The 21300-nt window shown below is 41.9% G+C and overlaps 1 protein-coding gene across 5 annotated transcripts in view; it reads right to left on the bottom strand.

The window, feature by feature from the left end:
- Positions 1 to 21300, bottom strand: part of LARS2 (leucyl-tRNA synthetase 2, mitochondrial) — a 176028-nt gene that overhangs the window by 60479 nt on the left and 94249 nt on the right. For 2 of the 5 annotated variants that reach the window (XM_081933357.1, XM_081933361.1), the window contains 4 exons: positions 19532 to 19630; positions 15079 to 15216; positions 12099 to 12202; positions 11579 to 11632 (listed from right to left, as the gene is read on the bottom strand). In XM_081933357.1, coding sequence (XP_081789483.1) covers positions 11579 to 11632; positions 12099 to 12202; positions 15079 to 15216; positions 19532 to 19630 — 395 coding nt within the window. The remainder of the gene's footprint in view (positions 1 to 11578; positions 11633 to 12098; positions 12203 to 15078; positions 15217 to 19531; positions 19631 to 21300) is intronic. The other 3 variants (XM_081933358.1, XM_081933359.1, XM_081933360.1) reach the window with 3 other exon arrangements.

Below are 21300 nucleotides of genomic sequence, written 5' to 3'. Positions count from 1 at the left end.
AGGAGAACTGCCTGTCCCCCTGTCTGGAGAACCTGGGAGGAGAGTTCCTTTGTGATGGTTGTCCTGCTCCGGTGGTCGGTATGAGGCTCTCCTGGCATATGGCGTCGCTCGGTGGTCTGCACGTTGGTGGTGGACAGGAAGACCTTCCTCTTATTCTTATCCTTGACGAGGATGGGGTCCAAAGCAGGTATGAAGAGCTTGTCTCCTGCATAATCTGCCTCCGCCAGGGACCACATTGCCCGGAAGTCGGCCTGCCAATGAAGAAGCCATAAAAGGCGTCTGGACGCCACCGAAGATGTTAGGGCCCTGGAGGAATACTTTACCGCATCCAGAGTTGCGTCGGCCGAGAACTGGGTCGCCGCCAGCAGCTTTGTGATGTCCTGCTGGAGTCTTACATCTGAAGCAGGCGTCCTGTCCCGGATCTGCTTCAGCCTCAATATGGTCGATCTATTAAAAAAGGATGCAGTTGCTGCCGCCTTGATGGCTCACGAGGCGGCCTGGAAGGTCCTCCGCATGACCAGTTCCGCTCTCCTGTCCTCTGCCTTGAGGCAGCTGGAGATTTCTCCTGTTATTACGGAGGAAGCGGAGGCCAAGGCTGCTACTGGAGCATCCATAGAAGGCACCTGCAAAGCTTGGTCAAAGGCTGCATTTAAGTTGTAGAATTTACGATCATTACTCCTAGGAGTGGGAAAGGAACCCAGTTTGGTCCACTGAGACTTCAGCATCTCGAGGAAGAGGTCTGGAGTGGGAATCTCCTCCCTCTCCACCTGGGGCCTGTGAAAGGGACCCTGCTTTTTCTTCCCACCGCTAGTACTAGGGGTGGGAGTCTGGCTAGTAGCTGGAGGAGGATCCAGGTCTGCTGTGGCCTTAGCCTTGCGCAGAAGAGAACTGAACAACGAGGGAGGGAACAACCCTGCAAACCCTGAGACAAGGAGGTCTCAGGGGTTGAGGGGTCCTCTTCTTCCGAAAACCCCAGATCCTTCTGTTCCATCCCCCCCTGACTCTGAGCCTTCGCTGGCAGTGGAAGGTGATGAGTCCCGTGAGTCCCTGGGGACTGGAGACTCAGGCCTGGCTGTGCGATCCCATGGAGCCCCATGGGTAGACCGGGCTCTGGCACCCTGAAATTGGTGCTGCATGCCCGAGGTGATGCCCTCTGCTATGCCCCTGGCCAGCACATTCTGGAAGCTTTCGGGCAGCTCTGGGTAGGCCAGGGTAAGGATAGGGGGCTCCCTGTTGTCCCTGGGCTCATGGGCCTGAGGGGCCAAATGCTGCCTGGGAGAACCCACTGCCCTACGACCAAAGGGGTCTCCCCTCGCTCCCGGTGAATGAGTGGGGGATAGAGGAGGGGACAGGGGGCTATGTTCTCTCAAACGTCTCTCTGGACCTGGAGAGCCAGGTTCTTGTGAGAGGGAAGGAGGCCTGTGTGGGGAGCGTGACCTAGCTGGGGAGGGGCTGATGCAATCCCTAGCCCTCCTGCTGGTAGCCTTGGCAGAAGGGGCCTCCTGTCTAGGCCTCTCTCTTCTAGAGGATTTGGAGGAACACTTCCTAGGAAGTGAACTCCCCCTGGGCCCTGGGCCTGCCCCCTTGGAGGGTCCCTCACCCGGATCGGAAGGCCTTAGAGAGCTGGAAGCCCGTGCTCCGCGTGGCCTCTGCCATCGCAGTACTCACAGTTGGATGAATTGCCTCTCTCTCTCTCTTTCTGCTGCCGTGGGCTGGTCTCCCTGGCCTCGTGGATCTGGAGCTCCTTCGGATCCGGGCCCTTCCTGTCCGTTTGCCAACCTGCAGACCGAATGGAGACCGCTGCACCGCCTTGCGCTGGGCCCTCCCCAGATGGCCGGCACAGAGCTCGGGCCCGATGATCCTCTGCTTCCTGCAGTGCTGGGGAGCTGCGGCAACTGAGACCAGCTGCCTTGTCGCTCCGCACGTGTGCCCTGCTGTCCTCAAAATGGTGACCACCAGTCACGTGGTCCGATTCCTAGAGCGGTTCTGGCTGAACCGCTCCTTCTTCTTCTCGCTGCCTCTGAAGTCTTTGTCAGGGAAAAAAAATGCCCTGGGTATCTGAGATCAATGGACCGTGGCTGATTCCCTTCCGCATATCTTTTGAGATATTGAGAAAAATAAAAGTCTTTAAAAGTATTCTAATTAATAAACAAACTTTAATAATAAAATAATAAAAGTAAATGAAACAGAAATAACTAATTGGTTACATTTTGATAATGAAAGCTACGTTTGCCAAAGTTGGCTGCCGAACAAAGAAGAGAGGAATTTTGGAAAGTGTAACGCGTGCGCAATAAATCACTTTCAGATAACATTTTGTTTTATGACCTGCGCAATAAAGCTTTCTTAGTTTAACTCTTGAGTGTCAATTCAGGCAGTTCAGGCCTAGCAAACTTTTTAACATCGTGACAGTCTTCATGGGTCCGATGGCTTCCTCTTCTCCTCCGGATGGCAGCTGGCGACGAGGCTCGGCTTTTGGCCCCCCCTCCACCGGGAGCCAGTGTTGTGGGGCCTTCGGGCTGCAGAAGCGCCTAGGCAGCCAGGCAAAAGGGCACGAAACCAAGGCAGAAGAGGCTAAAGGTAAAGTAGCTAGAGAAAAAATCCTGTAAAAACTAGAAATGAAAAAATAATAATTCTACAAAAATACTGAACTCTCTTTGGAGAGTCACTGTACAGCTCCTCTTAGGCCGAAGACTGAGGTTGATCTGGGGAGTCACCAGGAGTCACCAGAAGGGATAGAGGGAGTGTCCTCAGATTTACCTCAGTCTCCAGGCAATTGAGCCGTAACAACACCCATACACCGATACTTCCAGGTTTAATTTATAGTTGTGGGTTAGATAAAGACTCCTCCCACACCCCACCTCGGAGACTTTATCTAACCCACAACTATAAATTAAACCTGGAAAAAGCAAAGAAATTTTGAGAACATAAATAATATTGATGGCCAGATCGGGACTTTCTTTCTCCAAAAGGAAAGGAAGAAAGGAAAGTGGAGGGTTGTAACACCCCCTCCCCCGAAGCTCTTTGTTTGAAATGCTTTCAGACAGAAGGATAGAAAGCAGAGAAGTGACAAACCCACACAATTATAAACTCTACATTTGATTTTGGATTTTAAATAGAAACCAAAACCCCGAAAGGTTTACTTAAGTTTTAATTAACCAACTACCATAAATCAGAATTTGGAAAAGCAGGAGGCAAAGACAAGCTTGCTACAAGTGATTTATTTTGAGCAGTTACTAAAGAAAAGAATAAACATCGGACTCAAGATCTGGGAAATCCGAAGGCTTTTTTCTTCTTCTTTCTCTTCTTTTCTTTTCCTCTCTTCTGCAAAAGATTAAGATGGCGTCAGCTTCTCTTCCAGTTTAAAGTAGTTGGATTAACTAAATTTAAGGTGGACCAGAATTTTGAAATAAGATCTGTATAACTAACTGCAATTTTGGAACTGGATATTAAGGAAGAACAAAAGACTAAGATGGCTCACATTGCTTTTCCCCACAGCAGTTGAAGTAGATAAACTTAAGGTGGATTAGAACTCTGAAACAAGAATTGTATAACTAACTATAACTTTGGAACTGGACATCATGGAAAACTGGGAAATAGAAGAACTATGTGAAATTATAAAAATATACATAAATCATTAAAATCAAACCTAAATAGAATTCTCAATCCAGGGAAGCAGAAATCTAAAGAAGAATTTAAAGAAGTAGGGGGGCAAGACAACAGAGGAGAAACAGAGGGAAATAAAAAGCAGACAAAAAACTCCATCAGTCTTGGCAATGGTATAGAGAAAACTGTAAAAAGAGATGTCCCAATAAAAGGGAATAAAAAGCAGACAAAAGTGGTTTTGGAAGTTGTTAGTGGTATAAGGAAAATTGAACTAGGAGATAGTCTAGCATAGTGCCCCAACAAAGAGAAATATAAAATACTCTTGTGAGGGTGGCTTGGGAAAATTGAGGGGAGTGGAGGAGTTAAAATAAAGAAAAGGGAGAAGACAGGGACAGAGAAGTGGGACAAAAGACTTACTAGGAAAAAATCAGATATCTAGATATGGGAAAATATAAAGCAAGATAAGGTTTTATTCCTAAATATGACACTAAAATGGAGTTGCTAAATGGGTGAACATAATAATGAAAAGATAACTAAAAAAGCCCAAAATGTATGGAATATAGATAAATATGAAACTGATATGGGAAGGTTGTAAAGCAGAGGTTTGTGTTTCACTTTTATACATGATAATTAAACTGAGTTGCGAATTGACTGAAAATGACAACAGAAGGATAATTAAACATGGGTTAAAATATATGAAACATGGATATATATAGAACTTTTAAGATGATGAATAAGGTGAGATGTTTACTGCTTGTCATGAGTTGTAATGAACATTGAACAGTGAAGTTTGTCATTTATAGACAATTTAAGGGTAATCTAATCCAAGATATGGAAAAATGGAGAGGGAACATGGAATATATCTACAATGGGAAATTACTGAGATTTAAAGACAGAATCACAAATTGGGAGCATGTAAGGATGTATAATTATATAAAGATGATGAGAATAGCTGGGAATTGTAACCAGGTCTACATCTCGACCAAAATTAGGTTGGGGTTTTGGTTTAAAAGTATAATGACTATATATGTATACTTTTTTGTTCTATTTTTTTAAAGAAAGGAGAATATATGTTAAAATTAAATATGTATATCGAAAAGGAACTATAAATACCATCAACATAAAATGGAGCTTGCTCAGAAACTGAAATACACCAAGTAAATGAGATGAAGAGTGGGAAGAAAAGGAGAGAAGTAAGGGAAGAAGAGAGTAGAGAGGGCAAAGAGTGGGGAAGAGGAGGAGAGAAATGAGGAGTGAAGGGGGGGGAGAGAAGGAAAGAGGAAGGGGAAGTAGAGTAGGGAAGGATGGCAGAGGGAAGAAAGGAGGTAAGGAGAGGAGAGAGGGACAAGAAAGTGATGGATAAGGACATATATGGTGTATGGAGAGCAGAAGAGCTAATAATTATATTTTGGGAGTTGATGGTAAGATGAATTGATGTGAACATTTAATAATACAAAATGATGCTGGTTATGTAATAGTATATATGTGATTATATGTTATAAAAATGAAAAAATAAAAAATTGTACTATAAAATAACAATTTTTCCTATCACATTAAATATTTTGGAGGCATTTCTTCTTAGTTCTAGGTTGCTTTTATTTTTGATTAGTTTCCATCCATTGCTTATCTTGTCCTGCCCTCAGGTGCTTTGGAGAATGGTTTGTGTCAGGGTGCTTCTGTTCAATTCCTAGGAAAGAGAAATCCTTGGCTCCATAGATTTAGAGAAAAGTACTTTTATTAGGAACAAATTGAATGCAAATGGTTTCAAACAAGCTCTGCGGGAATAGCACTTTGAAATACAGTATACCGCCCAGCCTCCTTGTAGCTAGGCAACCAGAGATCATTGCATACCAGAGCCAACTGACATGGCCTAGAAGTTAACTGCAGTTGCAAAGCTGCAATGTAAAATTCTCCACAGTTCTCCCCCCTATTTTATGGCAGCAAGCAACAGACTGGCTGACAGCTTGACTCCCTCTTCTTTCTGGCAAACCCTGAGATATTGGACCACTGCTATCATGTCATCCCAGTCCTTTTTTTCATTAAATGAGACCTATCCAATTCCAGCAACCTTCTTTATGTTTTAGCCTCCAGTCCCCTAATCATTTGTTGCTCTTCTCTACACTCTTTCTAGAGTCTCTACATCTTTTTTACATTGTGGTGACCAAAGCTGGATGCAGTATTCCAAGTGTGGCCTTACCAAGGCATTATAAAGTGGTATTAACACTTCATGTGATCTTGATTCTATCCCTCTGTTGATGCAGCCTAGAATTGTGTTGGCTAAACGACAAGATACCTATGTGGGGGATGCCTACACACGCTATAGAGAATATAAGTATAGAACAAAAACAAGATCTAACTACATATGCAGAACTCCTTAGTATAGATAGAGGTGCACTGCAGTTGAAATCTTTGAATGCATTAAGAGATGAAAGGGTAATTCAAACCTGGTTCCAGTATGGTCAGTTACAGGCTAGATGGAAAAAAGACCAGAAATCCGGTTTTATCCAAAATGAGGATAACTTGATAAAACAAATCAGGGACCAGGGTCAAATGCACATAAAAAGGTTGTATAATGTATTGATAGAAATAGACTCAGAAACAGAATTAGTTAAAGATTGTATGATAAAATGGGCACAAAATTTTGAAGAACCAATAATGATGGAAACATGGGAAGAGATCTGGGTAAGAAATGTAAAATTTACACAAGCTCAGAACTTGAGAGAGAATGTCTACAAGATGTTGTACAGGTGGCTTTTAGATCCAAAAAGGCTAGCCTGTATGTTTCCAAATCTACAATCTAAATGTTGGAGATGTGATTGTGTTGGTGCCACGTACTACCATATTTGGTGGACTTGTAAAAAAGTTAAAGCATTTTGGATAAAAAATATGATGGGTTATTCAAAATATTTTAAAAAGAGGATAAAGTTCACACCCCAGTTGTTTTTGTTAGGCATAGTTTCAGATTGTACTGTCATAGAGACTAATCTGATCTTGAACCTAACGACGGCAGCAAGATTGTTGGTGGCGCAATACTGGAAGAAGGAAGAGTTGCCCACTATCCAAGAATGGACGTTAAAAGTAGTAAACTTAGCAGAGATGACCAAAATTTCAGTGTATTTGAAGGATCACTCAGATGAGAAGTACAAGCTGGACTGGAGAAGATGGATTGACTATATTCAAAACAAATACCGGACTAAAAAATTTCAGTTAGCTTATGAATGAAGGCATAAAGAATGTTACAATTTATTCAAAGTTAGTTTAATAAAGGGGGAGTTAAAGCACAAGAATAGTAACATGTTAAAATTAGTTAGTTTATGTTAGTGTATGGTTGTTAAATGTTTATACCCTGTATTTTGCTCTGGGAGGTCGGGGGAGGGAGGGTGGGAAGAGGGAAGGGTAAGGGGGGTGATAATTGTAAAATTTATTTAAAAATTTTAATAAAAAAAAGAATTTTTTTCTACCTTTAATATAACATACAAGCTGTACAATTCAATTGAAAAACAAACAGATCTTTTAGGTGAAAAAATTAAAAAAAACTTACAATAAAGTAATTTCATAAACATGCACAACCAAACTAACATTTTGTTGAAACATCTTTTGATTTTATAATAGCATTCAGTTTTTTGGGGATAGGAGCCCATCAGCATGGCACATCTTGCCTTGGGAATCTTTGCCCATTCTTCCTTGCAAATCTGTCAGATTGCAAGGGCATCTCTGTGCACAACCCTCTTTCGATCACCCCACATATTTTCAATTGGATTCGAGTCTAGGCTCTGGCTGGGCCTTTCCAAAACTTTGATCTATTTATGGTGAATTCATTCTTTTATTGATTTAGTGGTATTCTTTGGCTGGTTGACATGTTGAAAGTGAAATTCCTCTTGGAGATCGCTTCCAGTTTCCGAAGGCGACGAACGTTGGTCCGCTGTTCGCTTCTCTGGTGGGCTCCTTTTAGGAGCACAGGCGGTCTTGGAGGGACCACCTGCTGTAGGGTGGCTTGCTGGAACCCCCCAGATAGACGGCAGCCATGGGGGGGTTTCCAGTTTCTCCTCAGGAGCCAGGGAGCGTAGGGGGTGCATAGCAGCACCTTCACTGAATGGATTCCGGAAGGAAAGAGTTAACTACATGCAGCGGCTGAAGTGCTGGAGGTGAGAAGTTTGCCCCAATCTCCTTAACTGCTTTTAATTGATGAGCAGCGGCTTTTTTGTAAGTTGTGGATTCAATCTGTTTGAAGTTGGAGATTGGAGGGGGGTTGCTTTTTTCTTCTACCCCTCTCAGGCAAAGCGGCATTTGGACTATCTTTCAATCTAACTATGTGAAAAGATTTATATCATAACTGCAAGAGCTGATTGCTGAGTTGTTTTGAAAGCTTTATGGAAGTTTTTGATGTTCTGCTCCTGATTCCAAGGAGGAGCTAAGATGGCCTACTTCCGTCTTCTTCTTCGCACTTATAAATGAAGTCTACCTTTTGAAACTACCTTTGAAGAAAGTCTGGCTTTATATTAGCCCCCCTGAAGGACTCTTGGAGCCTCTCCTGTTAGTGGTCTTTCTGGATTTGGATTATTTGATTTTTTTTTTTTTTTGTGACTTCTTGGCTTGGAACTGTGACAGAGGGTTAATCTTCACTTTTGGATTTGCCTGTCTTCTCGGACTCGCTCGGTTGCGCGCATCACAGACGCCATTTCTTTTGCAAAGGATTTATACTCTTTCTGAACTTAAGACAATGGGGCCCAGAAAACCACCTACAGGCAAAGCAGCCTCGGCACTGACTTCTTCTACATCCAGTCCAACGATTCAACAGACAAAAATTTCATCATTTTCACAAGGACTGGAGAGAGTTCAAAAGATTTATCTGTTACTCAAATGTTTCAGGCTCTTATGCAGGGACAAAATGAGTTGAAAAAGGAGGTAGCAGATTTTAGAGAAGAGCTTAAAAGTGTGCAGCAACATATAACAGAAAATAAACAGAGAATTGGTGTGCTGGAAGAGGGCGCTGTTGGGCTGGGGGAGGAGGTTAAGGCAGTCCAGAAGGGGAATATAGAATTGGAAAATTTTATGGCAAAGATAGAACTTGAAAGAATGTCCTTCTTTCTCAGATTCCAGAACCTACCGGAGACAGAAGATGAAGATCTTAAGGATATTATGAGTACAATTTTAGCAGAATATATTAAGAGAAATAAAGAACAGTTGTGGTGGGATATAGATCTGGTTTACAGGATTAATTCAGCATATGCTAGAACACACAATGTTCCAAGGGAGGTACATGTTAAGTTTCTTAGGAGGACCATGAGGGATGAGGTGCAAGGGGCACAAAGGGAGGGACCATTAAAATATAAAGATAAAGAAATTACCATCCTTAAGCAAATTCCCCCCAAAAAAAGGGAAAAAAGAGGAAGTATTCCTCCTTATCAAAGAAATGATACAATAAAGGAGTTTGGTTTAGATGGTTATTGCCAAAAGGAATGCTGATCTTCTGGGAGGGAAACAGAATTAGAATTAACACAGTTGTGGAGGCAGAGGCTTTCATTAAAAAACATAGTGCCCTCCTAGAGGACGGAAATATAAGAAGTAATAAAAAAGGCAACAATACACAAGACATGAAGGAGGGAGGGGCTGCGGTTCCGCCTGGGGACAGGGGAGAGGGAAAGACTCAGGTCACAAAAATAAATATATCTGGAATATCATTGTAATTGTTGATATATTAGAAAGTGGCAAAAGAGATGATTGAACACATGGTTGATACAATGTATAATAAGATGCTGTTTCTGCTTATCTTTTATCTTTTGTTTTTTTTTTCTGTAAAAGTTGTGAGAATTGGAGAGATTCCTACCTCTAGCACGATGGAGCTGCCACAAATTTTTTTGTATATCCACCTACCCCTTTCCCATAAATTTTAAAAACCAATAAAATTCTTTAAAACAAGAAAGTGAAATTCCTCTTCATCTCCAGCATTGTACTAGAGGCTGAAGATTTTTGGCAAAATTAACTGATGTTTGGAACTATCTATAATTCCTTCCACCTTCACTGAAGCGCCAGTTCGAGTTGAAGAAAAGCAGCCACAGAGCATAATGTTCCCACCACCTTGCTTCACTGTGGGTATGATGTACTTTTGGTGATGTGCAGTGCTGTTTTTTGTGCCAAATGTAACTTTTTTGAATTATATTCAAAAGTTCAGGCTTGGTCTCATCACACCATAATACATTTCCCAAATGCTTTGTTAGACAAGATGTGGGTTTGTGCAAAATGTAGTTGAGTTTGAATGTTTTTCTTAAAAGAAAAGATTTCTGTCTTGCCACCATATCTCACAGTCCAGACATATGAAGAATAAGGTTGTTGTCATATGCAATATACATAACCATACTTGCCAAAAATTCCTGACACTCCAAGTTGCTATAGGTCTCTTGGCAGACTGTAGAATCAGATTTCTTCTTGTTTTTTTCATCAGTTTTGGAGGGAATTAATTACTTGGAAATATCACGGTTGTACGATATTTTCTCCACATATTAATGACTGTATTAACCATGCAGTGACGTGCGGTGAGGTTTATGGCTGGTGACGTCATCAGGAAGGCGGGGAATGGGATCACGTGCTGGAGGCTCAGGCTGCCTCAGCCTCCAGCACACGTGATCCCATTCCCCGCCTTCCTGAGCGTGCTCCGCCGGCTCGTGCTCCGCAGTCCTCGAAAGCGACTGGGGAACGACGAGAACCTTCCTGCCTCTGCTGGACTTTGCATGCATATTGCAGTCGCGAGGAGCGCGCGAAATCAAGCAGTGGCAGGAAGGTTTTCGTCGTTCCCCAGTCGCTTTCGTGCCTTCGTCATCCGGGAGCGCCGACAACATTTCTGCCTCCGCCCTCCGCAGCTCCCGGGCGCACCCGGATGGAGGTAGCCAGAATGGCGCCGAGGCAGTCCGGCAGGCGAGCGACCAAGGATCAGGCTGCCTCACTCGCTCTTTTGTCCGCCCGGACCGCCTCGGCATCGCTGTGGCTACATCCATCCATCCGCGCCCGGAAGCTGCGGAGGGCGGCGGCAGAAATGTTGTCGGCTGCCGCCGCCCTCCGCAGCTCCCGGGCACAGCTGGACGGATGTAGCCACAGCGACGCCGAGGCGGTCCGGGCGGACGAAAAATTTTCTTTTCCTGACTGATATCTTCCAAGAATGAGATTCCTTTGACGATTTGTATACTCTTTGGGTTTTGCTGCAAGAGGCAACTGAATAAATGTCCAAAAAAAAATCCTATTAGAACATCTGAAATGTGTACTGTCTATTATTTAATATCATTTCAAATGTAATTGGCTAATTCCAAAGACAACTAATCCCTACTTATTCCACGATATGCACTTATGAAATCTCATTATTATAAGTTTTTTATTTTTCCCATTGAAAAATTTCCTTTTGTTTTTTAAATTGAATTATACAGCTTATATCAGTGATGGCTAACCTTTTTGCCATCGCGTGGCAAAAGTGGGGGGAGCATAGGGGGATTGTACGCGGGTGTGCCCACACCCATAATACTATGCACGTGACCCCCGCTCATGCACGCATGACCCTCACCATTTCCCGGCTTTTGTCATGTGATGGACCCGTTTTTCGCCTTCTCCAAGCTCCAGAGTCTTTCTAGGAGCCTGGGGAGGGCAAAAACGGCCTCCCCTGCCTCTCCAGAGGGCCTCCAGAGGCTTCAGAGTTGCCCATAGGGCCATTTTTCTCCCTCTGGAAACAGCCGAAAATGAGCCTGGTCAGCTGGCCAGCAAACATGCACGCTGGAGCTGACAGGGCAATGCCTCGCATGCCCTAACAAATGGCTCTGCGTGCCACACATGCCATAGGTTTGCCATCACTGGCTTACATATTATATTAAAAGTTGAAGAATTCTGAAGTGATTTATTTTGGTAAGATTTCTTTTAGATCTTAAAAATCTAGCATTTTAACAGGGAGGTATAGATGTTTTTTATACCCACTGTATCTAAAATGATATCATACCTTTAGCAACATCACTAGAGATGTCATGAACTGGAGAAACTGTTTGTGACAAACCTGGAACAAACCATTATATCAGAGAGATCCTGCCGAACCATTTCAGATCAGCTATGGTGCAGCAGACTACTTTGCTTGTTTCTGATTTCAGACAAATCAAAATGCAGACAGACAATAGGGCAAGGTTAGCATACACTGCCTCTTCATTTTCTGCCTTCCCATAGAAATTGCCAGCACAGAATATTCAACTAAACTACCACCGACATTTTTATTTCCCCTTCCTACCCTGTTAATTTCTGCCAAAGGCCAAAATACGCTCTCTCCTCAGGATCTACTTTCTTTCTGCTACTACCAACATCCCAGTGTGGCATATTACACTGGTCCTCTGCCAGCAATTCTTTTGGCTCCTTTCTACCCAAAGCAAGAGTCTCACATACCAAACATGAACGTTTCAATTCAGGTCCAGGCCACCCAAAGTTAACAGTTCCCAAATGAAACATTTTGCACATTGCTAAACCTCACTTACCAGCAAAATCAATTTCTTCTCTTTTCAAATACCTGCCCGATTTTTGAAGCTTGAATGTTTGATTCTTGATTAGTCCTTGAACTAAGAGCTTGTGAAAAGGCTCTCTAAGGAACATAAAAATATTGACGTGGTCAAGATACATTTTTAAGTATATTCTATTTATATAATTTTGATAATGCAATATCACAGTAAGCATATAGCAAACAGAGATTTTGGCCTTTCCAAAGTCAATCAACATCAGATTCACATATGTTATCTTGTTGATTCAAGCTAAGTTTTCAGGTTGTGTTTGCCTGCAGAAATTGTTACTTGTAAAAGGTCAAAATATTTTACCATCTATGGAAGTAAGTGCAAAGTCTTGTTTGTAAAGATGAAGAAGAGAAAACAATGAACAAATAGCATAAATAGAGTGCTTTTAAATGTATGAAAATCTGGAACCATGTGAAGCTTATTTTTTTTGAAACTCTGCTTCCTAATCTATTTCCATTTATTATTCCATTCATTAATAGTTACTTATTGATACAGTGAGACCTTGGATCACAACCACAATTTGTTCCATAACCTTGGTTGCAACCCAATTTGGTCGTGACCCGAATCTAATTTTCCCATGGATTGTATGTAAATACGATCAATCCGTTCCAGACCCCTATGAACTATATATAAATTTTAAATTTTTTTTATTTTTTTTTAAATTTTAAGCACAAAAATAGTTAATTATGCCATAGAACTCACAGTGTAATAGTAAAATGTAAAGTCCATTAATAACACTGATAGCTCCTCCTGCCTTCCTCTCAGCTGTCTTAGGGGCCTGGCTCTACCACAACCTGGATGGGAGGGCAGGCGGGCTTGGTCTGGGCTGGCTGGCTTCTGCAGCACTCCTCCTGCCTTCTTCTCTGCAAGGAAGCCCTGGCGAGAAGAAATGGCCCAACACATGCCCCCCTTCCATGCTCCAAAGCTGAGCGCCAGGGCCTTTCTGTCACTGGCCTACTGAGGCAGAGAGCTGCTGCTCTCTGCAGCTCTCGGAAGACTGAGAGGAGGGGAGGGTTAGAATTCTCAACTGCAGAGCTTGCTTGGCTCTGTTCCCAACCCTTGTCACGCGCACAAAACAACAGTCACAAAAAAGCTGCGATCAAAGCTTCTGCAGTGTCACGTGCGTCTCCTGGGGAGGTAGGAGAGGGAGAGGCTGCCTGGCTGGAGAGAAAGTTACTTACAAAACAAGCTAAAAGCCAGTGAGAATGAGATTAAAGAGTAACTTTAACATGTGGAATGGCATAAAAGTTTTTTCAGCAGATGAGGACTTTTTCTATGGCGTGGAAGGGGAAATCAGCGGCAGCCATGCTTGATTGCCACCCAAGTATATGTTTGCAACCAGAGTAAAAAAAATTGTGAATTTTTTGGTCAGAACCCGATTTGGTTGTGGTCTGAGCTGTTCATGACCTGAGGTCCCACTATATTACAATTAGAGCTCCCTCTCTTGGTTATAGGAAAAGCCACAAGCTAACTGCTTGGCAATTAATTTAATGGAAAAATTTGTTTCCAATTTTAGTCGTGTAACATACTTCAGCACAAATCTGGACTCCTATTATTTTTAAGTAGTTAATTTTGTATCACTGCCTATTCATTATTAGCTCTGATAAAGCATAGTAATTTACTGGGTCCCCTTTTTTGCTTGTTCTCCTGAGTAACAAATGAAATTACTTGACATGGAATTTAAAGAAGGGAAAAAAGAAAACAAAAGAAAAATGAATATATAGATGATATATTCTACATATACATATATAGTAATATAAATGAAAGTACAGATTTTTATTGGTAAAGAGGAATGGAAATCTTCTATGTTAATCCTAGTTCAGAGCAGTTAACCAGAAGCTTTCCCATCAAGATACAGAAGAGGGAGATGGCTACAAAGGCATCTCACTGGGCTCCCTAGGTGATTTCCATTATAAAATATAGACTTACCAGCTAAAGATATAACATAAAAGAAACAAATTGTGATTTGGCCAAAACAAAGCACTAGTACTATTGCTCTCCCCCTTTTTTCATGTCTTTTTCCAGACGATATCTTTAGACAGTAAACCCTTGTAAAGATGAAGAAGAGGAAGTAATGAACCTAAATACTTTAAAAAACAATTGTACATTAACTACACCTAGAAACTCTCCATGCTGAAGAATGGGGAGGAAATGCATTAACAAGCAAACTGGGTAAATGCAGTAGAGAGAGTATATTGGCATAGTGGGTAATGTCCATTTTGCCTTTAAACTTCTGATTTCATGTCCTTCTTGTTATTTCCATTCAAGACAATTTTATTCTCCCTCTCCCTCTCTCTCCTTGCATTTGCTGGGAGGCAGATTGAGGTCAAAGACACTGAATAGGTCAAAGTTACTTACAGAGTTCCATATCTGAATGGCATCTTCCCACCCTTAATCTAACATTAACAAATATATCATGTTGTGGCGACATTCTTCATTACTACATTCTAGGAATCAGGACTGCATATTCCTCTCTTCCTAATCAGGTTTGCTTAGTATGCTTTGTCACCTCATGAGCCTAGTGTTCAAAACATTGCATATACATAAATCAATGTATTAAGCTCATATGTTATAGTTAGTCCCCTTGGCTGTATGGTCAGAACCTTTTACATATATATAAATCTTTTTAATATTAACCATGTTTATGGATACTTGACAATAGTAGATGTTGGACAAGCATTTTGGAGGAGCTCCTCTGTTGAATACAGTAAAATTATTATATATATTGTTGAATCCAACTGACAATTACTGGCCTTGCATTCATTTGTAGGAAAGTGGCAATAATTCATTATGTGTGCATACAAGTGTATATTGTATATACAATCATGTATGTAGGCACATGAACATACTTTTACATGTATATTCTAGCCTACTTTGAGAGTTGCATCTGAATAAGGATAAAAGCTTACAGGTACTGTAAGAATGAGATTGCCCTGGCCATGTCACTTACTTGTGTTTAGTCATATTCTGATTATGACAAAAATGATTGAAAAACCTGGCAAAATATAAATGCAAGACTGCATGCTCCTTTCCTCCAATGTACAAATCTACAGGCATCCAGTAATCAGCCAAATCTTTATCAAAAGGCCTACCAGAAAAAAAACCAGATTTGATTAAGAAATAAAAATAGTTAAAGAAGGTTAGAATCATTTCAAGTCATAGCACTTACTAAAATATTATTATCCTAAATTAAAGGGTGTTGTTAATTTGAGACTGCCATTGGGAGGCAACAAGAATATATTATATTACAACAATATCTATTCTGAACATTCACAACTTCAGCCACAACTTCAAATGATAGTACTTCCTTTTTAAGTCACATTGTGTATGAGGCCTTGAACAATGGTAAAGGATGTCAAACAGCTCTGTAGGAGTTATCCAGCTCTGTGCTTTTGGCAGGGGATCAATCTGCTCATTCAGAATAAGAATATTTATAGAATATTAATACGCAGGAATATGACTGTAAAAGTACTGATTTATTGCAAAGTAAAAATGTATTCATAATTACACACGTACCCACACACACCAACAGTAAATCAGGATTAACAAAATATTAACGCAAAATAATTTCATTCTAATAAGTACCGTATTTTTCGGAGTATATATGCACCTTTCCCCCCCCTAAAGGTGGGTGAAAATTTGGGTGCGTCTTATATACCAAATGTAGTCCCACCCACCCACTGGCCCCCACCCTTTGGCCTCTGCATCCCAGCAATTTACCTCCTTACAGCAAACGGGGAGGGGCTTCCGGAGGCTGCAATAGGCTATGGCAATCCCTACAGTCTGAAACAGCTGATGATCGGGAGGCCCCTACTGAAATTGAAAGTGAAACTTGCTGTTTGCTGCATTGGGCAAATTGCTGGGAGGCAGAGGCAGATATTTTTTTTGTGTGTGTGCTAATCAGGCTGTTTGCTGTAAGGAGGTAAATCAATAACTATAAATGCCTATGGAATGTTCAAATGATTAGACATATTTTTTAAAGACTGCTTTATTATTATTCTAGACACTTAACAAATGAAGAAGCTTTTTAAAATAAATGCTTGATCTGAAGAGGCGCAGTGCTATTGTATCTTCTTTTAAATGTAAGAATAACTATACTTTCAGAAAGCCACATCAATTTTAACAGCATCTGTACGTCTGAAATGTAACATCACAGTGTATATCAGCAATAGCGAACCTTTTTTAGCTCGCGTGCCATAAGTGGGGGAGTGCAGAGGGGTTGTGTGCGGGCATGTCACACCCATAATGCAATGTGCGCACTACAGGCGCTCCCCCCCATTTTTACATGCTTTTTTCGCCCTCCTCAGGCTCCAGAGGCTTTATAAGAGCCTGGGGAGGGCGAAACAGCCTCCCCCCCTCCCGGACGCCCTCCGGAGGCTGCAGGAGGCTTCCCTGAAGCCTCTGGAACAGTCAAAACGACCCTCCAAGCAAACTGGAAGTCACTTCCAGTTTGCCCGGAGGGTCGTTTTGAGCGCTCTGAAGGCTTCAGGGACCGTCAGGAGGCTTCCCTGACGCCTTCGGAGCGCTCAAAACGACCCTCCAAGCAAACCGGAAGTCACTTCCGGTTTACTCGGAGGATCATTTTGAGCGCTCTGAAGGCTTCAGGGGACCGTCAGGAGGCCTTTGGAGCGCTCAAAACGACCCTCCGAGCAAACCGAAAGTCCGTTCCTGAACTTCTGGTTTGCCCGTAGGGCCGGTTTTTTGCGCTCCGGAGGCTTCACAGTAGCTCATGAAGCCTCTGGAGGGCCTCGGGGGGGGGGCTCTCTTCGCCCTCCCCAGGCTCCTATAAAGGCTCTGGAGCCTGGGGAGGGCGAAAAATGGCTTTTAAAAAGGCTGAACTCAGCTGGCCAGCACGCGCATGCGCGCTGGCCAGCTAACAGGGCAGCACCTCACGTGCCCCGACAAATGGCTCCGCGTGCCACCTGTGGCATGCGTGCCATAGGTTCGCCATCACTGGTGTATATCGTCTGTACGATTTGCTGTTTGTTGCAAGGAGGCAAAGTGCTGGGAGGCAGAGGCAGATTTCTTCCCCTTGTTTTCCTCCCCAAAAGCTAGGTGTGTCTTATACTTCAGAGTGTGTTATACTCCGAAAAATATGTTAGTTTCCACTGTAGTCATAAATGGTACCTCATGGACTAAGAACAAGTACTGAATTCAAGTTATGTCAGAGAAAAATGGGCAGATAAGGATAGATTTGGGAAATATTCAAATCAAAATTGTTCTTACAAAAGTAAAAATCTGAACTCTCTTAAAGTATCTTTAGCCATCTGAAATTTGATGCAACACATTCAGGCAACACAGCTACACAATGTCATGTGTTTCTCTTTAAACTTGCTGTACAAGGAAAACAGAATATAGAAAAAGATGAGGCTCTAGTTTTAGGATGAATAGCTCCAGTTTCTAATAATTTTATTAACGTTTTACTAGGTTTCTTCAATAATGGTGTTTCAAGGAAAACCTCCTGAAATAATATGTCAGAGGATTGTTCTATGGTTTTCTGTTCTTCATTTAACTACCAATGTATTCTTTGAGACATGGCAGATTGTGATATGGGAGACTAACTTGGAAAATGCTGGAAGTGTCTAATCCTTCTGCCTATGCCTCCTATTCACTTCACACACATTATATGCTGCAAAAAAGCTTTGAAACATTTTTCATTTGCTTTGATGATTTTACCACTCTATTTATCCTGCTAAATATCTTACTAAAAAACAGTTCTATCAGGGGTATCATTTCAACTGATCTCAAAATGTAGGTGATAACATGTTTTTGAAATCCATTATCTAGCTCTGTGAAATTTGGCAGATGGTTTTGGGGTTGAGTACCATCTGTACGCTGATGATACTCAGTTGTACATCTCAACCCCAAGCCACCCCAACGAGGCTGTCGAAGTGATGTCCCGGTGTTTGGAAGCCGTCGGGGTCTGGATGGGGGACAACAGACTCAAACTCAACCCCTCCAAGACTGAGTGGCTGTGGCTACCGGCACCTCGGTTCAGCCAGCTGATTCCATCACTGGCCATAGGGGGTGAACAATTGCCCCCTGTGGAACGGGCATGCAATTTGGGCGTCCTCCTAGATGCCCGGCTGTCAATGGATGATCATGTGGCAGCCGTGGCAAGGGGGGCGTTCCACCAGGTTCGCCTGGTGCGCCAATTGCGCCCCCTTCTGGACCGTGATGCCCTACGCACAGTCACTCATGCACTGGTGACGTCTCGCCTGGACTACTGTAACGCTCTCTACATGGGGCTTCCCTTGGGACACGCCCGAAGACTGCAGCTAGTCCAGAACGCAGCCGTGCGGGTAGTCATGAGGAGTACTAAGTACTCCCACGTAACACCTCTCCTGCGCGAGCTGCACTGGCTGCCTGTGGTCTTTCGGGTGCGTTTCAAGGTTCTGATTACCATCTTTAAAGCGCTCCATGGCATAGTGCCTAGTTACCTGCGGGATCGCATCCTCCCCCATACATCCCTGCGGCCAATTCGCTCTCACAGGGAGGGCCTTCTCCTGGTGCCGTCCACGAGGCAATGCCAACGGGCGACACCGAGGAGTAGGGCCTTCTCTGTGATGGGCCCAACCCTCTGGAATGACCTCCCCCCCGACATTAGAACCACTACTGACCTCCGCTCCTTCCGACAGAAACTGAAGACACACCTGTTCCAACTGGCTGGTCTGGCATAATTTATAATGTCTACCTCCTGGCATACACATTCTTACTGGTTTTTAGAGGGATAGTGTTTTAAATTTGATATGACATTGGGATTTTAAACTTTTGTATCGATTTATTTATTTAGCTGTACAGTTTGGCATATTTTATCCTCCTCTCGTACGTGTATTTATGTAGTTATTACTATGTTTTAATTTGTTGTATTTTGATACGGACTGTACACCGCCCCGAGTCCCTTTCGGGAGAGGGGGCGGTATATAAACGCTAATAAATAATAATAATAATAATAATAATAATAATAATAATAATAATAATAATAACTTGCCTGCAAATCTCATCCAACTCTACTTTTATTTCAAGTAAATTAAAATATATTTGTAATATTATTCATTCTGAATTTAAATAAGTTGGGCCCAAAATACTTTTCCCAAATTAGCTGTTGAGAATCGGCAAAGTTTCGACAACACATATCCTTCCAAGGTCCACAACAGATAAGATAGTGCCCTATTACATTTAAAGCAGTCAAAGGCTAATCTTTTTATATTCTATGTCTACATTGAAGCCAATAATAACAGACTCGCAAGAGATTCTTATAGAAGAATCATTTTTTAAAACTGTGCTTGTCATAAGTTGAAGACAAGTAATAGAAATATTAGCTTCCATCTGGACTGCAAAGAGACTAATCAGCCTATATAGCTACATGTAAATGTAGAATGAAATATATCCAAATTACTTACCTTTCAGTATTATGAGGATCAGTGTACCTTAAATAATACCAAGCTGAATCAACAAACGTATCCATTGTGTCAGTTTCTCTTCTTGCAGGCTTCTTACATCTAACAATAAATTAGAATTAATATTTCTAAGGATCTATTAAGATAAAGGGATGTGGGAGGGGGAGAAGGGGTCTGTTTTTTAAGAAAATACATAAGATCCGGACTATGGACTACTGCACTCTCTACACCATCTATTGTGCTAATATAATCAAATGGAGATCTAACGAGATGTGAAATCCCCAGGTCCTTGCTGGGGAAATCAGTAATTTAAAATTATTCAAAATATTCCTATTGTGATTAACAAAATAATGGATTTCCATCTTGACATTTATTTTATTTTATTAATTAAATAAATGTATATGGCTGCCCAACCCCCACATAGGTGATTTTGGATGCTTACAACATCAAAAAATCTGCAAAATAAAAACCATAAGACCCCACATCTTGGCAGCAGTAACATAATTAAATCAACCACTTGATCAACTCTATCTCCTGTTTGTGATTCTTAGGCCCACTGGAAAAAAAATGTCTTCAGGGCCTTTTGGAAACGCAACAAGGTGGAAGCCAATTGTACCAAGGGGGAGGAATGTTCAATAGAGAAGGCATCACCACCAAGCAGGTTCTTTTTTGTGGTCCCATCAGATGTGCAACCCTAATAGATGTGATGTGCAACAAACCCTGCCTTCCTGTCCTAGTGGGCTGGGTGGATATAAAGGGTGAGAGGCTGTCCTTCAAATAGCCTGGCTCCAAGACATGTAGACTTTTTAAGATGTTAACCAGCACCAGGAAGCAGATTGGCAGCAAATGCAGCTCCCACAAAAGAGGTGACACATGCGCAAGTCTAAGCTTGAGCAAAAATGTTCAAACTGCTGAATTCTGACTCAACTGAAACTTTTAGATACCCTCCAAGGACAGCCAAATGCAAAGCACATTATAATAGTCCAGACGTGATAGACTTTCCCTTTAAAAAATCCTTTGCTTTAGGTTTTAGGATTTATTCTTCCTCCTGTTCTCTCTGTCTGTTGAGACCACTGCCACATAGAGCATTAATAATTAATTAATTTTGTCTTGATAATCTTAAATAATCTCTTCATTAATCATCTTATTTTCCTAATATTAAATAACCATCAGCTGCCATGGCTTTTTAATGGAAACTAAGTACAGCTAAATTAATATGAACCCACCCTTTTTATTGGAAAAGACAGGCAACAAATGCCTCCATATATCCTGAATTATTCCATGATTTCCAATTAGCATGGCCAGCAGCAAGAAAATTATGTTTTGTTGCAGCCAGAACAGGTAGATGCATCAGGAAGCTTTTTCCTGGTCCTGAACAAATAATTCTCTCTTTCACATCTTCAAATTCCAGACTTTACTAGGGCTGAACACACAATACTCTAATGCTGAACTTCACTAAATGCTGAGATACAGCATACTCTGTGGAGAAAATCCTATTAATACAAAGAAGGAGAATGCCAACATCTAAATCTAGGTTCTTACAGCTAGATCATTGGTTGGACATAACATGGCTGATGCAGGTTAAAAAAACAGCACATCACTATTAAAAGAAGAAAGCATTTTATGTTTCTACTCTTCTTACTGTCTGGATTAACTATACCACTTTGATATTTGGCAATTAATGTAATAAAGAAAATTACAAAAAAAAAGAAGTTTGCAATTTTAGATAAGAGGTATCGGGTGCAACCCTCAATTTAGTAATTTGCAGTCAT

The sequence above is a fragment of the Natrix helvetica genome, assembly GCF_964273705.1.
Source record: "Natrix helvetica genome assembly, chromosome: Z".
Taxonomy (NCBI): Eukaryota; Metazoa; Chordata; class Lepidosauria; order Squamata; family Natricidae; genus Natrix; species Natrix helvetica.
Note: the sequence above shows the minus strand (reverse complement) of the source record. Positions and strands in the feature narration are given on the sequence as shown.